Here is a 16,955-nt window from a genome sequence, read left to right as displayed (position 1 = left end):
GTTAACCCGTATGCAAGCGCCTTCCAAACCAACCGTAGCCTTATATATTTCCAGCCTCTAGCCAGCACTTACCAATATTTCTTCTTATGAAGCTAGTATTCCTACAGTCGTACCCCAAGACCAGGTGTGTCCAGCTGGAAGATGTACTACCAATTCTGCCTTGGAAGCTCTCATGGCCGGCTACAGGTGTTGCTCTCATCTGACACAAGCCGCTCACCTGACGAGCCTCACTGGGCAGGTCTCAGCAGTCAGAAGAACACTGACATAACACATCAATCTGCTCAACTATCTTACCTTCAACCAGATTTCTGACCTGACTTCTTTATCCCACCAACTAACACCCGTCAATGGATCTGCCCCAGTACCACAATTGCAGCTACATCTACATCTACAACCATGGTGCTAGATCATTTCACAACTCCCATAATAACCACCACAGAGCCACAGCTAGCTCCAGCTCCAGTACCAGACCCAGGAAACAAAGCCAAAGCAAGAGATCGAAAAACAGAGCATGATCCCAACATCCCCGATCACCGTCTAAATCTCAACAGACCCTGCATCTATGAGCGCCGCCTCCCAAACAACGCCTACATAACAGCCCACGTCCAGCGTCTCCAACATGGCCACTACTCGACGAACGCCGTCTCAGACCGTGATATTGACCATGCCGATTTCCTCGCCATCAATTTCGTCTTCCACTCGCCGGATACACTCAACCATCGCTTCAAAGCAGCGACCATTCGTGCGTCCCTTCACTACCCGAGCCCAAGCTATACCCATAGAAACACCGTCAAACATGAGAGGCCCAGGAGCTCCTCTAGTTCAAGTTCGAGATCTAAATCCCACAGGTCAACCCGTACACACCCACATTTTCTCATGCACGCACCTCACTTCCTGCATGGCGCTGTGTCCCCTGAAACCCTACAATGGAACTATAGTCTCGCCGGCTCGCTAGGCGTCGCTCAACTTCCACTGATAGCTTCTCTCTCACCAGCCGCCGGCTTAAATGGACGCTTCAATCGATACGAGATGCTCCGCGTGCAGGGTTCTGTGAGAACCTACCACGGTGCACCCGCAAGCCAAATCGTCTGGACATTAGAAGAGAATACGCTGCAGCGCTCGGGGCTTCCTCGAGAATTCACCTTTGCGATGCTGGTTGCGAGGCCTGGGCCAATTCATGAACGGAGAGTTGAGTTGAGAGTTGAGATCGAGCCAGTGCTGCAGAGCTGGATTTGGGGTGGAGCTTATCCAGGATGGTGGCTAAAGTTGTTGGGGAGGTACCGAGCGAGTAGGAAGAGAGGAGTTGATTTTCGAGGAAGTGTCGGACAGCGATTCGGAACTGGGGCTGGGACTGGATCTGGTCATGGTGGTCCTGCTGAAGCCTCCGGGGGTTCGATGTCGAGAAGAGGGTTCAACTTCGCGACGCTGGTCAATAGCTTTGATGAGTACGTGAGCTGGCAAGGGAAGAAAGTCGAGGTAAGTGGCATTGCATCCACCAGTTCATCCCGGACCATACAAGGACTGCTGTTGACAAAAACAGCCAACAACCGGAGCACACCTCCACGACCAAACAGACCTCGATGCGCCAATCCAACCTCTTCCCATTCCAAACCCACCAGCACCCGCACCAGCGATACCATGGCCATTTCCTTACCCGTATCCCTACCCACATGTCCAAACCCAAGGACAAGGGCAAGCGCCGGGACACGGGCAGGGGCATGGACAGGGACAGGGAAAGACCCATACCCATGATGGACACTTCATCCCAGAGGGACTATGGCCGTGGCCATCGCCAAGGCATCAGGAACGAGACCAGAGGCGAAGCGCGCATGATCGAACCGATAGCCACGTCTCTGCTCGCGCAGCTAATACAGACACCACTGCCCATGCGCATCCCGGTTCAAATCTGGACTCGACTGTCCCTGGGCGGACGAGCAGTCGAAGAGAAAGGGAAGGGGAGAGACATGGTCAGAGTCAGAGCCAGAGTCAGAGCAGCCACCAACGTACTGGGTCGAGGTCGAGGCGCACGGCGTATCGTTGAGACATACTAGGCCAGTGTTGGTATGCTCGCAGAGATATGATGCTTCCTTCTTGTTTCATCAGCCTTGTTTTCTTCTCGAGGGAGGTTTTCTTTTCTTTTTTTTTTCCCCCATGATGACCCATGTCATCTGGTCGTTCAGCTACTGCATGCTTCAACGGTTGTTATGTACATCATGGCTTGCACTCAAGTAAGACATCCAAGGAGTGTGTTATCGAGGATGTGGAGTTTCGTTTGCTTTCCGCGAGCACCATTTGATATGATATACGAGCATATATGATACCCAATGTTACCTGATTTTCGTAGCACCCTTGCTACTACAATCTTCTACATCCAACTAGTCCAGATAGTAAAAGTGCCTACTGACCTAAAGTGTCAAGGGACTATGAACCAGTAAACAACAATATGGACGACAATATCGAACCGAATACGTGAGAGACAGGTAGGTAGGTAGGCAGGTAAGCAAACCCCCGCTACCTCATACTACAAATACTCTGCATTTCCCAATCGAATTATTCAATTCTGTTGCTTACTTGCATCAAGTTATCAATTAGCTGATTACTATACTTGATTCACTATGAGTATATGTCAGTCTTTCTCCATATTATGCAAGGACATTTACCCCATAATACCCACCTGCAATCCCGCGCCTCCTGCCAGGGTGCCAGGGTGCCAAGTGCCAATGCCATGATCTGCCACCCCTTGCAGAAGCAGTATCACATTTCACAATTGAAATCCAACAACCCCATACCATGCTATCGTCAGTGTCCCTTGCGTTTGTCACCCCGCCTCGCACTTCCTTCTACTTTTGGAGGACTCTTTCTGCCCGTTCTCTGTACTCTGTACGGGGCAAGTTTTGATAGCGCGGCATATCAACCAGTATCCCTTGCTTCCCTTCGACACGAGAACAAGGCATGTACCCCGTCCCCAACTTGCATACGCTTGCCTTGTTGAAACATGGATATGGACGTTGATTGCGTAAGTCTCGTACTTACCTCTCTTATCACGGAAGGTAGTGCTTACATTGCATTTGCATTTCTATTTCAACCTATCTCCAGTCCGGTCCTCTTCCGCTTTTATCTCTGGGTATAATGGGGGTGTTTCCTGTCCTGCCATGTGCTACAAGCCCGAGCTCGAGGTGTAGAGTAGGTAGGCATATCCCTACCTTATGTAAACAAGAGAGCCACTGGAACCATACCTACCTTAGATATACCATCTCGGCCCCGAAACAAAACCCGAGATTACTAAAGCGCACAATTAATTGGTCACATCTATAGTAAATCCCACACTCCCATTCCCACCTCGTCCAGATCGCATGGGCGGGCAGGCTCCGATATCCAATGTCGATCATCATGATTTACCACTTGCCAGGTTACCATCCACCAACCAATCAGCGTGTCCCAGTGACATGCCTACCTACCTACTCTCCCGATATCTATCTCCAGCCTAATTAACCACTCACCTACCCATCCAGTGGACTGGAGACTGGAGTCCTCTGTAAGCGGAGACCAAGACGGGACAAGAATGAATCAAAGCGATTCGCACATCCACAATCGACCTTTTCTCCAGTCTCCGACTCGCACTCGCGCTCGGATGGAATCCGGACATGGCGGATCTCTCCCCATTCACCACTCACCAGCCACTATTAGCGAATAGCGATACGCCGATACCCCTTGCGTTGAAGTGGACTTGGACCACTACTGGGTAGTGGCAGTCTGGCATTGGGGAAGGGAAAGGGAAGGAAAGTGGGGAGGACGATCTATTTTCATCGAGTAAGTTGGTACCGAGCGACTCGAGTGCCCTGCGAGTTCCAGGGCCAGTGCAGGGCCAGACTCAGGCTGAAGAGTTGGCGCTCGGCTAATACCAAGGTTTGGACTGGTTCCGTCTCCAACTGGGCTGATCTCATTTACTTGACTGACTCGAGCTGGTGGGTAAGAAGTTGAGGACTAAAGGTTCGGTTAACTTTGGGATCTACCTTGCGGTGCTATAGTTGTTGACTAGGTCAGCCACGAAGTTTAGATCACACTATGAAGTGTATGGTATAAATAGCCACATTCAATTTGTTTCTCAGACAGTCACAGTATAGGCCTGAGGGTAACGATGCCAGTCATGCTTCACATGCTGCAGTATCCTAGATATAATACCAGACTAGTACCTGTTGTAGCAAGAATGACTTGGCTGATTGGTAAAGACAGAATGAATAGAAACGATAAAGAAGGCCTGGGTGCCAACAACAAACAAATAGAAATCAGAAAACCACCCTGACCGTGTGCCAACCCATTGCTCGTAAACGCATCAACCAAAGACGAGAGAAAACAAAACAGATGCCCAATAACCCCTCCCTATGACAGGACACAGAGTAAAGAAATTTTTGGAAGAAAAGGCTCAGAATCAGAAAATCAGCTTTGCTTTGTTGTCGTATCGTCGTAGAGAAACCAAATTAAAACAGCCGCCGACATCTTATCTAAGAGCTGTGCATCATCCGGATAATCATTTCATAGCGCGAACATGCAGAGTCTATGCCCAAACTGCCGCCCTTAAACAAAAGACATATGGGGGGGGAATCACGGGAACTTGCAAGCATAAAACGAAAGAGTAAGGAGAGGGGCCAAATCAAAACCATCCGGGCAAATGCAATATTAGGTCTGTTGATTATTAGATCTGCGGCTGTGCTGGTGCTGCCGCCGCCCAGGTCGTAACAGGGTAGTTGGCGTGCGTCGCGGGCACGGGAGGATTCATGGGATATGAAAACTGATGCCGCTCGTTTCCGGCGAAGAATTGCGCAGACATGGGATGCGACTCCCGACGGGGCACGCTGGCGTCGAAGCTCATTCCGCGGTGCTCCAAGGGCGAATGCGTTGCCCCATCCATCTGGCCTGCCAGACTAAAGCTTCCTCCTCGTGAATACGGAGTAGACGGATCCATAGGGGACGTCGTATCGGTTGCAGCGCTTCGCGAGGAGATGGAAGAATTCCGATACACAGACTGGCTTTGATCCGACTGTGATCGTGCGCGGTCGTTCATGGTAGCCGGCAAAGGTGGCATACCCGGCTGCATAGAGGAAGACAGGGCTCCATGGCCGAGAGGATCATAGCCTCCATATGAATGCTGCCGCAACTGGGTGTACTCGTCTTGTCTCTGCGGCTGAGGCATGTGCGAAGCTTGCAGCGTCGGATTGGGAAGGTAGGGCTGCTGACTGGGGCTTGGACCTCCCATTGAAAACCCAGGGACTGGAGTGCCCTGCGAAGGATGCGATACAGCGGCGAATGACTGCGGGTGCATATAAAAGTCCGGGTGAGCAGTCTGCACTGGGTATCCTGGCGCAGCCACCATCTGACCGCGAAATCCGACGAACGGAAAGTTAGGATCGTGCGGATTCTCGATCCCAACAGTCTCAAGCTCGTCAATCGGAGATCGGAAATTTTGCTTCTGGGTTAGCTCTGGGCGCGGCCGAATGTACTTGAGTTGTTCGACAGCTGATGGGGGCGCCAGATGAGAGGACATCACGTCCTCCACGCTGTAATACGACACCAGGTGATGGGTCACGCCAGAAACGGTCACGCTCATCGTCTTCTTCACCAAGCCCAGCTCCTTGAACCCGTATGAATCCACCAACGAGCCAACCAGAGCTCTCTCGACATCGGTCTGCGGGGGCCTATCTGGGCCAAATCCACCGGGAACAGCTGTCGGCGAAGGAGAGTAGCTGCCACCATTAGCGTCTTGTCGCGCGTATGGCTCGCCAGGCCGTCCTGGCGGGAGAGGACGGCGCGGGTTCTTCTTCATTGCCCGCTTCTTCTCCCCTGGAGGAAACGGCTTCTCCAGTTCACGATAGACCAGGAAATTGCCCAGGATGCGACTAGGACTCCATGTCACGCCGTCTGTCCATCTCTTGATTCCCGACGAATTCTCCTCGTAGATGAACACGCTCCCGCTGCGAACCAGATGGCTGCGCTCCCGATCGTGAGGCCGGCGAGGCACATGGTGCAGCACTCCCGCCAAACACGCTTCGAAGAGAATCAGAGCATCGGCTGTTGTCGCGACATACCCCGTAAAGGTCGGTTCTAGCACAGTCGAAGTGCCAGTCACCATCGTTCCCGATTATGGTATTTATCTTGGGCGAGCTCGTATTTGCGACTGACTTTTCGAGGTAGAACCTAGTTCGCGATGGATAGAAGTAAATTTGAAGAGCTAAACGAAACCCAGACGAGAACAAAGTTAAGCTCCAAGAGGCTTTTGCACGACAGAGGGATAAATAAAAGGCTGTATCAGATCGTACACTAAGGCAAGAGCGAAGGTGGTTGTCGCTGCCACGGTGAACGTTGTCCAGTTGGGGCCGGGAGTTTGGGAGGAAGCTCAAGCAACTGCGCTCTGTTGACAAGAGAATTGAGTAGAGAGCGAGAGGCGACGGACGCAAGGGAATTATTCAGGAGTAAATAAGCTGGCGGCGGGAGGGGAGGACAGAGGGAAGGTAGGTCGGAGAGGCAAAATCAGAAAGTAGGTAGTAGAAGCTCCAGGGCCCAGCAAGCGCAAAGAGGGGGTTCAGGAGCGAGAAGAGCGAGAGGAGGGGATGAACCTCCGGGACGAAAGAGAAAGTAGCGAGAATGACAGGTCCAGGAAGTCGCCAGGTCCAGGCAGCGTACCATAGGAAGTTAACTCCAGCAAGACAAGACGAGCGAGAGAAAAAAAAAGGGAGTCAGTCCAGCAGCCACCAGCAGCAACAGACCGAAGCAGCAGGAGCTCAGTTCCCCCTCCAGACACAGACACAGACACAGACTACTGACCCAGAACCAGAGTTGAGAAGCAGCAGCAGAACCACAGTTCCAGAGTTGCGAGACCCAGATCGACAGCAAGCACGGACGCCGCCCTCTAATCAAAGCGAATCGAGCGATCAATCTGGCTCCAGTTCGATGGCGGATGGAGCTTCTGGCCTGCCGGTTCCACGGTCTGCGATGGCTTCCCTGGCGCGGGAATTCCCTGCCTTTCTGCTGTCAAGAGGAAGTTAATTCTCCTGAACTCAAACAATCCTCTTCTTATTGAACGGAACAAGGCGGCGATGATGGCCAGAGTTTGGTAATAAGCTGGGCGATGACGAAGTGGGAAGCATGAGACAGGCAATGGTTGTTGAAGTAGAGAAGTTAAAACATGGTGAGTTGACAAGGCAAGAGGGAGCGAGCTGGACTGGGGAGCAGTAGGGAGGAGGTCACGGTTCCGGTCTCTACAAAGTAAGAACTAACAAGTACTACAGGGTAGTGTTTTATAATATAAGGTGGTCGACATGGGTCCAGCCTGCATCTCCCCCAGCATAAGAAAATCCTCTTTTATTTTTTATTTTTTCTCTCAACGGAAGAGCACGACGATCAGAGAGCAGACCTGAAACAAAATGGGGTGGGAAATAATAATCATAAAAGCGAGAATTATTGAATAATAATCGCAGGAAATAATAGAGACGAAGATGAATGGGCAGAGCGGCGGCGGACTAGACCGGAAGCGAGCTAGTGTGGGTTGACCAGATCAGAGATGGGTTGGCAGTGCTGGTGGTCGCTGGTGGTGGTAGACATGCTACCAACATTCGGCGGGGCGACCCAGACTGCAGTGACCTCTCTGACCAGCCAGCGTTGGCCCTCTGCAGCTAGCGACCTAGCGATCCCAAGGAGCAGGACTCACCAGGAGGCAGGACCACCGACGCTGTGGCGGATCGCCGATAGGAATTGCCCGCGGGTCCAGCTCAGATTCGCCCTGCCTGCACCTCCTGATTTCCGGAGAGGTGGGTTTGGCTGCGATTCCAGCTGAGATGTTCAATTGACTGACAGCAGTTGAATCATAATACTTTGCTATTCGGGAAGGAGGTTGAATGAACGCTAGATGCAACTAGCAAATTAAGCCGGCACCACGGCCCTGGGAAAGATTAATGAAGATTACTGCCGGCAATCTCAATAATTAATCTCATGGCTGGCAAGGAACAGAGAGCTTGCTGGCCAGACGGCGGGGAAAGCAGGTACAGACTACCGTGTTCTGCCGGGGTCGCCCTTTCATGATTGCGCTAACCAGCCATGACTTGACGAGCTTCCTGACTTCATCTACCTTTGCCTCGGGATCTGCTGCCCGGCTCCTCCGTCAGAACTCCCCTGGATGATTGTTGCAGACTGCAGAGTCATTATTTAGTAGTGCAGAGTCGTGGCGGTCATCGTCCCCCGGCTTACCATGGATTGTCGCGACCCAGCCCACGGTGGAGCTGGTTGACTGCCCGCGCCGCCTGTGGTTGTGGTTGGGAAGAGGGGTGGGCGGATCCTTCCTTACAGATTCAACGCAGAGTACGAGATGCCTACCACTAACTAAGATCTCGTTCTCCGTATCGTCGGAGACACATCGATGATCCTGGTCGTCCTTAGTACACTACTTGGCTTCATTCTTCTACTCACAGCCGGCATTCAAACTGCCGGAAATGTGTTCCTTCCTCTTCCTTCCATTCCTGCTGCCTGCAATTAGTGCTCCAGAAGGGTATTAATTTCGCCAACCAAAGTCGAGTCGAGGCGGAAGTGAACTGGTGTCTGCCAACTGCCAATGAAGCCTGCGTCCCTGGCGGAGTTAAGATAATGTGCGCTGGTTGTCGAGTTCGACTCTGCTGGGCCGCGCTAGCTCTCCTAGCGCGCTTAGGGGCGGAGGACTCTGGATAGCCTACGTGCGCTAGCAGCCAGTGCGCGTTAGTCTGCGACAAACCGACCCTATCCCCGGCCGTCTGAATATTGCCTCATTCAAATTGCTGCCCCATCGCCTTCTCCTCTCGACGTTATCGCCCGCAGAAGCGAGTAGGGAAGGGACCCGGTTCCTGTACCGATAGGAGAGTCCTGCTGAGATCTGGCGAGGCCGCGAGGGTGAGCCCGTGAGCTCCTGGCCACCCGTCGGTTGAGTATACCGGTTGTTCCTGCCCACCAGACGCATCATGATATCAGCGCCTTCGTAGTAATCTTGTCTCAAGAGTCTTGTGATGACATTTGTCGGGTAATCGAGGCGTTACAACCTCGGCGAAGGTCGTTGGACTCGTTGGGCTGCGACTGCGAGGCTGCAGTGCGGGTTCTTGACGTCGTTGCAACTCACTGGCGATCTGGAGAAACTAGAAATTGTTTCGCATTCTCACGTCCCCCACATCAAATAGAATTTCAAAACGGCTTGCCCAACACCAACGCTAAGCCCCCTCCGAGATCATTTCGTGGCGCCCTAGTTTGGTAAAAGCGGCCCGAGCTCTGTGGGAGGGCGTGAATTTGCGAAAATACAGTGAGAACGAGATGCCCTCTGTCAAGTCGTAATAATCAACTTTGCTATGGTGCGCAAATTGGTATCGAGCAAAGTAACGATTTTCGTGCATGAGCAGATCTCATGATTGTTCATTGTGGCTTTTTTAGCCGTCTTCGTCAGCTTCCAGAAAACTGGTCAGAGGATGACACCGCAACTGCGAGGAGGACTCGCGACCAGCTTGCCCAGCCAACCCAAAGTCTCCCAGAGGGTCTTAGGAAGCGAACCGTGCGCAGCTCTAGGACTAGCCTGCAGTCCTTCCTCGATTGAGTGATTTGACTGCGATCATCGTCTTCGTGTTCTGGCGCTCGTTTTTTGGGAGGCCGGTATCTGATGATCTGCGTCGCTTATCCAGGTAGACCCAGCTTCATTGGGACGGACTCTCGCTAGTTGTTGGGCCTGGTAGCGATTCCTCGGACGAACCCGGGTCCGATGGAAGGAAGGCAGATGGTGGGAGAGACTGAGAGGGAGAAAGTCGCAGTCCAGAGGGAGAGAGAGACTGGGGGGTCCCTGGAAGAGTGAACCGCCCGCCGATCGCCTACCAAGTTTCAACCGAGTCCACGTTGCTCAAGGCACTTTGAACTTCAATGCAAGAGCTAAGAAGATAGGAGGTTTGATCACGTCTACTCTTACATTGACGTCTCACAATGAGATATCATATACTGCAATTAAGTTCTACCGGGTTCCACACAAACAGTGGCAGCCAGGGATCTGGGAATTAGAGTTGCGTAGACTGGGAATCCTCGGTACGTCAGGATTCAGGGCCCGTTCTTGAGCTTATATTGGGCATCCGCAAAACCTTCGCGGGAGATCCTCCGTAGATCCAGGAATTGTTCAAGGGCCCTGGTTAATGGTGGCATGTCCTGAGCGGTAGTTTAGACGATTTAGCAAAGAACAGGATTCTCGATAGTCTAAGGCACGTGCTGGCTTCCGGATATCCCGAGCAATCAGCACCAACAGACAAAGACGACCGACTGGAACGAACAATTAGTGTATCCCGACACTGCGGATGAACTGGAGGCAATCACGGTTGGCGCGTGCTTGTCAAAACTCAATCCAGCTTCACAGAAGTTGGAGAACGCCTTTGTCTGGGGAAATGGGACCCATCGCTCTGGGTGCGTCAGCTGGGCGCTTAACTCGATCGAACCTGGAAGGCTTGTTTGCTCGGTATTTGCAAGTAGCGGGCGCCTCGATAGCAAGCGCTTTCACCACGCAAACAAAGCTGGTAAAGCTACTTGCCGCTTCAAAATTGGGACTAGTGCGACAGGGGCCCTTGTCCTGTTTCGCACCCTCTGCTGCAAGTGCGAACATATGCGGTTTGCCTCCAGCCAAATGAGTAGGGGCAGGAGCCCAGGGTAAGCAATGCCTCGATCTCGATCTCTCGATCTTTCAGTGAAATCATCATGCAGCTGCTGGGAAGGGCTTTGTGATCGAAGTGGCTTGTTTGCAATCGCATACCCACTTGCAACGGAGTGGTCGCAAGCCTCTATAGTCTACAGAGAGATGCGTCCGTGGAGGAATCATGGTGAACTCCTCAGCTCCTCGTGCTTTGTGGCAACGCATGTCTTGGAGGAAAACTTGCTTCTGTCGATGGGGACAGGTGAGCGGATGGCCGTCTGCATTTCTTCGTCAAAGAATGAACGCCATTGGCTCTTGCATTGGAGATGTCGTGAGTTCGTATCCGTAGGTGGAAGTCGCCGGAGAGGAGCATGACCGGACACTCACCATGCTGGGAAAACATGGGAGACGCCACAAAAGTGAACCGTCCACCTGGGCTCGATAAATCCCGTTGTACTGGAATCCCCGCCACTTGACTTGCTGTACATTTTTTTCGGGTCGTTTGTCTGATTGGGCGAGGTCCTCATGCGTCAGGTGATTTGTTTCCTTTTTCGAAAGTACCTGCTGATGGTAATGATGCGGGTCATGATTGGGAGCATTGTCCTTGACAAATATTTGAGGATTGAGCAAAGGCTCAGCATCCGAAGCCCCCAGTGTATTTCACACCTTTGCGATAAAGGCTCCAACCAAATGGAAGGAAGACTGACACCTGTCCTAAGGAACGCTAAAGCAACAATCCGCAACAGGCTGACAAGGCCAAGTGAGATTGAGCTAAGTTGACGGATTCTGGGGCATATGATTATGTCACGCCGTCGGATGAGACCAAGAGAGGTCCAGACCGGATCGATGGAGACCATGGAGACCGCATAAGATTGACAAAAATAAGGAAATGGGTTGGGAGAGCTGATTGAGGGAAATTTCGAATCAATGATTTGAAACACGGAAAGGTGGACAAAAAAGAAACAGGAAGCCATGAATGGACGGGATCGATTTGGGAGTCTGGGAGAGCTGAGAGGTGAAAAGTGATGGCTTCATGCAGGGCACAAGTCTGCTGTTGCGTCTCCAGATGCACGCGGCTCATTCAGGAAGGCTCTCAATGCTAGGCAGGAACTGCTGGGGAGTCGGCACTGTAAGCCGGCACCCATCACGGTGCAGCTGCCAACTTGTCTCGTCGCAAACTCGCAGTGCCCAGTGCCCAGTGTCCAGTGTCCACCCGCAAAACATCGACCAGGGTGCCAGGTGGTTTCTGGAGATATTTTTTGCTGATTGGGCGACTGGGTAGAAATCTCATTTGAGGTGCAGCTTGAAAATGTGGCGACTTGGCGAGGCAGAGCTGCAGGTCGTGATAGGTTTCCAAGGACGCGAGCCTGCATGCGCTAGATTAGAGTCCTTTGCAGTGCGCTCCACTCGCTCGTGTTGACTGAGTACTTGAGGACAAGTTGAGATTCAGAGTCACGGTCTGGCTGCAGTCGATGTGCAGTTGATCTGCAGCTATCCGGTGAGAGCTAGTAGGAGGGTGTAAACAAGACTTGACTCTCGAGAGTCTGTGTTGAGAGAACACAAGTGAGATCCGGTGTCGCAAAGGTGACTAAGGACTGTTCCGGTGGTAGGTCGGCGGAGAGAGAGAGAGTCAGATCCATGCGGGGGAACTAGTTTCCTCCCAACTACAACTAACACCATCTAGTGCTGAGCACGGATCGCTGCTCTGCTTTCTACTGACCAACACGTCTGACCGGCTCTTACGATATACGAGACAATTGCTCTGTCTCCCTCGGACGAACTCCTCCTGCAAGGCAACCAACCCGAGCCCTCCCCACACCAGCTGTCGCTGTCAGCCAGAAAGTACGCCTTTGACGTCGCTCTTTGCTTTTTCCCACTGTTCAGGTTCCCCGTGATCCTGAGGTCCTGCACCCGTTGTGATACCGTTGGCAGCGCCTTTTCCAGCCTTTCATGTGAATAGCACCAATCCTGCGGCCATCGTGGCGCCCGGAGTCATCTCCGGTGCAGCAATATGCCAGCTCCTGTGGGACTTTGCTCATAATACTCCGTTCCCGGCCCAGACAAGACAAGCTGCAGCCTGCCTGCCTGCTAGAGGACAGGATAAACTACCGCTGTCGATCAGATTGCGAGATCTGCTGCCAAAGTCAATTAGATTAACCTCGTCTTTTGCAGAAACCCAGTCCTGAGTCCCAACAATCGGGAAACCATGTGTTGACTATTGACCGCTAAACTGGCTGGGTGCTTGGCTTCATCAACTAACTATCAGCAGGATCCGGTGACGATTAGAATGGCGAAACTAGGCTGTCTCCTGTCTCAGAATATACAGGGTCCGTCAATGCGCAGCTCGCACCATGCTAGTCCATTTCTGTGTCTCAAAGAGCACATCGCAATACTATCAAGTCGTCAACCTGTTACGCATCCCCAGAATCACGGTTACTCAGACAGATGGATATCTGGGCCACTCCAATGATATTATGCTCTTGTTCAGAGATAGTCGAGTAGGAGGTTTGTGTCCATGTGATAAGACTTGCCGATCGTCGGCGCTGTGCTCCCAGAGAGATTGCCTGGCGTGAGCGTCAACTCCACGGCCCTGACAATCTATACCAGTGACTGCTATCACTTGTCGTCGAACACGGAATGATATGAATGATTCATCAATACGAGGTTGATGGTGAAAGACATCCGGACAGACACTGGGTCAAATCGAACCCCAATCCAGTGCGATTGACACCCTACCCGGATCACTACATCTCAGACACAAGCAACCAGGAGCAGACGGGCCCAGACCACCATCACCATATCCGTTACGCCGCGCCCAACCGACACCCTCATTAAACACAAACGTTTCGCAGAACAACGGCCCCTACATGCATAGGGCCCCTTCCAAGCTCCAACGTCCTCTCCAGAACCTACCAGCCAACTCAAACTATTCTCCGCTACACCCCCATAGGCCAGCCATCACCCCGTAATTTTGCCCCCAAACTCTTCGTCACCAGATTCAATCCCCGGGCCTCTTATGTATACAGGATCACTCACCACCTAGGCACCTGCAGTTCCTGAGGCGAACGCCCCAAGAGTATGACGTAGAGTCGGACAATAAAACGGCAATCTCCCCCTCCCATCCAATGAGGGCTTCCGGCGGCGCACTTCCGCGGGCGTGGCCGTGGCCATGGGCCGTGGCGACGAAAAGACCTCCTGTACAACGCGGTTTGTTTTGCGTTCCGTATCTGCATAATGCAGGCTGCTGTTACTGTGACGCTGCGTTGTAGAGTAGACTAGTAGATGTTTGCGTCAGGGGAAGAGGGTTTGATGGTGGGGCGTATGCGCGTAATGCGGGTGATGGGCGTGTTGCCTTGTGTTGTGATGGGTGGCTGTGATGTAGACGGCGGACGATGAGACTTGGAGGGTAGGTTCCTGCTGCGTTTGTGCGAGGTAGAGCCGGTGTAGAGGTGTTGTACCTCCCAAGGTACTGTTTTAGTGGCTCGGGGGAGGGGAGTAGATCTATGTACTTTTCAACTTGGGAGATCTAGATATGCAGGTTGAGCGCGGTGCTGTGGTTGTTGTTGGTTTAGAGTCCTCTGAAAATCTTAGGGACCTGCCCATAGGTAACATGCAATAGGATTCAATTATAGCAGCACCTATAGTTCGCCGTGATAAGGCAAGTGTCTATATGTAGAGAATTTCAGATAAGTGAATAGAATTTATATCTAGGTTGTAATATGTGTATCGCAGCAAGAAGAACGCCATATGATAATGTAATGTACATGAGAAATAACCAAAGTATATGCTGATGACAATGATAATATCCAAACATGATCCCAATTCCAAATGCCACCTGCGCCTTATCGCTGTCGCTTTGCCTTCGCAATTCCTGTCCACTGACCTAGATCAGGGTTTGTTATAATAATGCATATCATCTATATCGTACACTCCACCAACCACACCACATAAAGACGAAAGGCCTCCATGTAAGATGTAAAACCAAATCAAGCAGTAACATCATCCGGCGTCTTCTCCAAATCCTTTTCAACCTCAGGAAACACCTCCTCAGCCTCCCTACTCAACCCACCATTCTTCCTCAAGTGAAGGAGTAGAAGTAAAGCGCCGGCAGGCGTAACGCCCTCCGTGCGTCTCGCCATGCCCAGGCTCGTCGGCCTTACGCGCTCTAATGCCTGACGCTCCTCGGTACTGATGCCGCGGATAGCACCGTAGTCCAGGTCAGCGGGGAGAAGGAGCTTCTCGTCCTGCTGGAACTTGGCGGTTTGTTTTCCCTGGCGGAGGGCGTAGGGCGCGTAGCTGGCTTCGATAGTGACGCGTCTGCGGATTTCAGGAGAGATGGAGGTGAGGAAGAAGTTTGATGAGGAAGAGGAGATGTCGAGGTGTGGGAGGACGTCGTCGAGCGTGATTGAGTTGTGGGCTAGGAGGTCGAGTGCGGATCTGTTGGCGGAGTCTTGCCGGACGGCGAGGCCCTTGCGGGACCAGGCTTCGCCGGAGAGTTTTGTCTTAGAGAGGAGTTGTTGGAGGTGTTGGATTTGGCCCTCTGTGTCTGTGAATGAAGACCAGCGTTTGGTGGAGATGATACCTGCTTTGTGGGCCATGCGGGTGAGGCGGAGGTCGGCGTTGTCGGCACGCGCGGTGAGACGGAACTCGCTGCGGGTCGTGAACATGCGGTACGGCTCTGAGACACCCTTTGTGATGAGGTCGTCTATCATGATGCCGATGTAGCCGTCTGCGCGGGTAAGTGTGAGTTGTTTGCGGCTCTGGGCGGAGAGACCGGCATTTGCACCGGCGATGATGCCCTGGCCGGCTGCTTCTTCGTAGCCTGTTGTTCCGTTGATCTGGCCGGCGAGGAAAAGGCCGCTGATGAGTTTCGTTTCAAGGGTGGGCTTCAGGTTGCGTGGGTCGATGTAGTCGTATTCGACGCCGTAGCCGGGTTGCAGCATACGGACGTTTTCGAGACCGCGGACTGTTCGGAGGAGTTCGAATTGGGCCTCTTCAGGGATGGTCATGGAGATGCCGTTGGGGTAGATAACTTCGTTTGGTGCAAAGCCTTCTGGTTCGAGCCAGATCAAGTGGCGGGGCTTGTCCTTGAATCGGATGATCTTGGACTCCAGAGATGGGCAATATCGCGGGCCTTTGACCGTCTCACGAATATGCACGGATTTATCCAGGTTGGCGCGAACGACTTCGTGGGAGGCGTGGTTGGTGTATGTCTGCCAGCAGGTGAGCTGGTCTTCCTCGTTCACCTGGACCCGATCATTGAGATAAGAGAAAGACAATGGCGGCGAGTCGCCCTTTTGCACTTCCAATGCCGAATAGTCGATCGTTTTCTTATCCAACCGAGGAGGCGTGCCAGTCTTCAACCGACCAAGCTGGAACCCAGCCTCGCGAAGCGACTTGCTCAGTCCAAACGTAGCAGCCTCGCCTATCCGTCCAGACGGGAAGACCTTAAGTCCAATATGAATTTCACCACCCAAGAACGTCCCTGTTGTAATGACCACCCGACCCGTCGGAATCACTTCGCCAGACTCCAACCGTACTCCAACAATCTTGCCAGCGGGAGCCGCAGGACCAGTCCCAACATCTTCCTTCGAGATCACGATATCGGCAACCTTACCCTCCACAATGCTCAGATTCTCCGTCGATTGCAGTTCTTGGCGCATGTAGTTCTTGTATAGATCCCGGTCAATCTGCGCGCGAGGACCCCATACAGCCGGACCCTTGGATCGGTTGAGAACTTTGAATAGGACTCCCGCCTTGTCGATGATTCGGCCCGCGACTCCATCCATAGCATCCACCTCTCTGATCACTGTGCCCTTTCCAATTCCTCCGAAACTGGGATTACACGAGCACACTCCAATGTTCGATAGCGAAGGTGTGATCAACGCCGTCCGAGCGCCTGAGCGTGCAGCAGCAGCACAGGCTTCGGAGCCTGCGTGGCCACCGCCAATGACAACAACATCATATGGCCTACAACACATGGAAAGTTAGCAATTTGCTCGATGAGCAGTCCAAACGATGGGTTCATACCGTGCAGAATCAGCAACAGTGGCCAATCCTCGAAAACCACCTATCGTCCGAGACCGAGCGCCTGATCCCCATCGAAACAGCGCCCCTGAGCGTGCCCTGAAAGCCATGATGACACGAGATGGAGGCAAATCGGCGTTGCTGGGCAATTCAAATCTCCTAACTTTATCGCCGAAAAATCGAGACGCTTATCGGCGCTATCACGTGAAATATGTGAAGGCGGTGAGATGCATGCCTGTTCTGGATCCTGATGACATAATCC

General features: G+C 52.5%; 4 protein-coding genes across 4 annotated transcripts; 1 reads left to right on the top strand and 3 right to left on the bottom strand.

The window, feature by feature from the left end:
- The first annotated feature begins 194 nt into the window (after positions 1-194).
- Positions 195-2,310, top strand: BDV14DRAFT_169829 (uncharacterized protein). The gene has a single exon (XM_073768099.1). It carries the CDS (start codon positions 397-399, stop codon positions 1,750-1,752), a length of 1,356 nt encoding a protein of 451 aa, XP_073630296.1. The 5' UTR covers positions 195-396; the 3' UTR covers positions 1,753-2,310.
- Positions 2,311-4,693: 2,383 nt separating this feature from the next.
- BDV14DRAFT_198062 (camp independent regulatory protein) lies at positions 4,694-6,127 on the bottom strand (the record flags this gene model as incomplete). Its single annotated transcript, XM_073772823.1, has 1 exon — positions 4,694-6,127. The coding sequence occupies one exon, from the start codon at positions 6,125-6,127 to the stop codon at positions 4,694-4,696; it is 1,434 nt and encodes a 477-aa protein (XP_073630295.1).
- A 4,991-nt stretch (positions 6,128-11,118) lies between these two features.
- On the bottom strand, positions 11,119-11,898 carry BDV14DRAFT_30467 (uncharacterized protein). Its single transcript, XM_073776492.1, has one exon. The coding sequence runs from the start codon at positions 11,638-11,640 to the stop codon at positions 11,197-11,199; it is 444 nt and encodes a 147-aa protein (XP_073630294.1). The 5' UTR covers positions 11,641-11,898; the 3' UTR covers positions 11,119-11,196.
- A 2,455-nt stretch (positions 11,899-14,353) lies between these two features.
- On the bottom strand, positions 14,354-16,838 carry BDV14DRAFT_169826 (tRNA modification protein MTO1). The gene is made up of 2 exons (XM_073768098.1): positions 16,697-16,838; positions 14,354-16,636 (listed from the first exon to the last, which is right to left on the bottom strand). Exons 1-2 carry the CDS (start codon positions 16,801-16,803, stop codon positions 14,653-14,655), a joined length of 2,091 nt encoding a protein of 696 aa, XP_073630293.1. The 5' UTR covers positions 16,804-16,838; the 3' UTR covers positions 14,354-14,652.
- Positions 16,839-16,955: the final 117 nt, after the last annotated feature.

The sequence above is a fragment of the Aspergillus stella-maris genome (genome assembly GCF_047715825.1).
Source record: "Aspergillus stella-maris strain CBS 113639 unplaced genomic scaffold BDV14scaffold_14, whole genome shotgun sequence".
Taxonomy (NCBI): domain Eukaryota; kingdom Fungi; phylum Ascomycota; class Eurotiomycetes; order Eurotiales; family Aspergillaceae; genus Aspergillus; species Aspergillus stella-maris.
The sequence above is the reverse complement of the archived record's forward strand: the minus strand, read 5'-3'. Positions and strand labels throughout refer to the sequence as shown.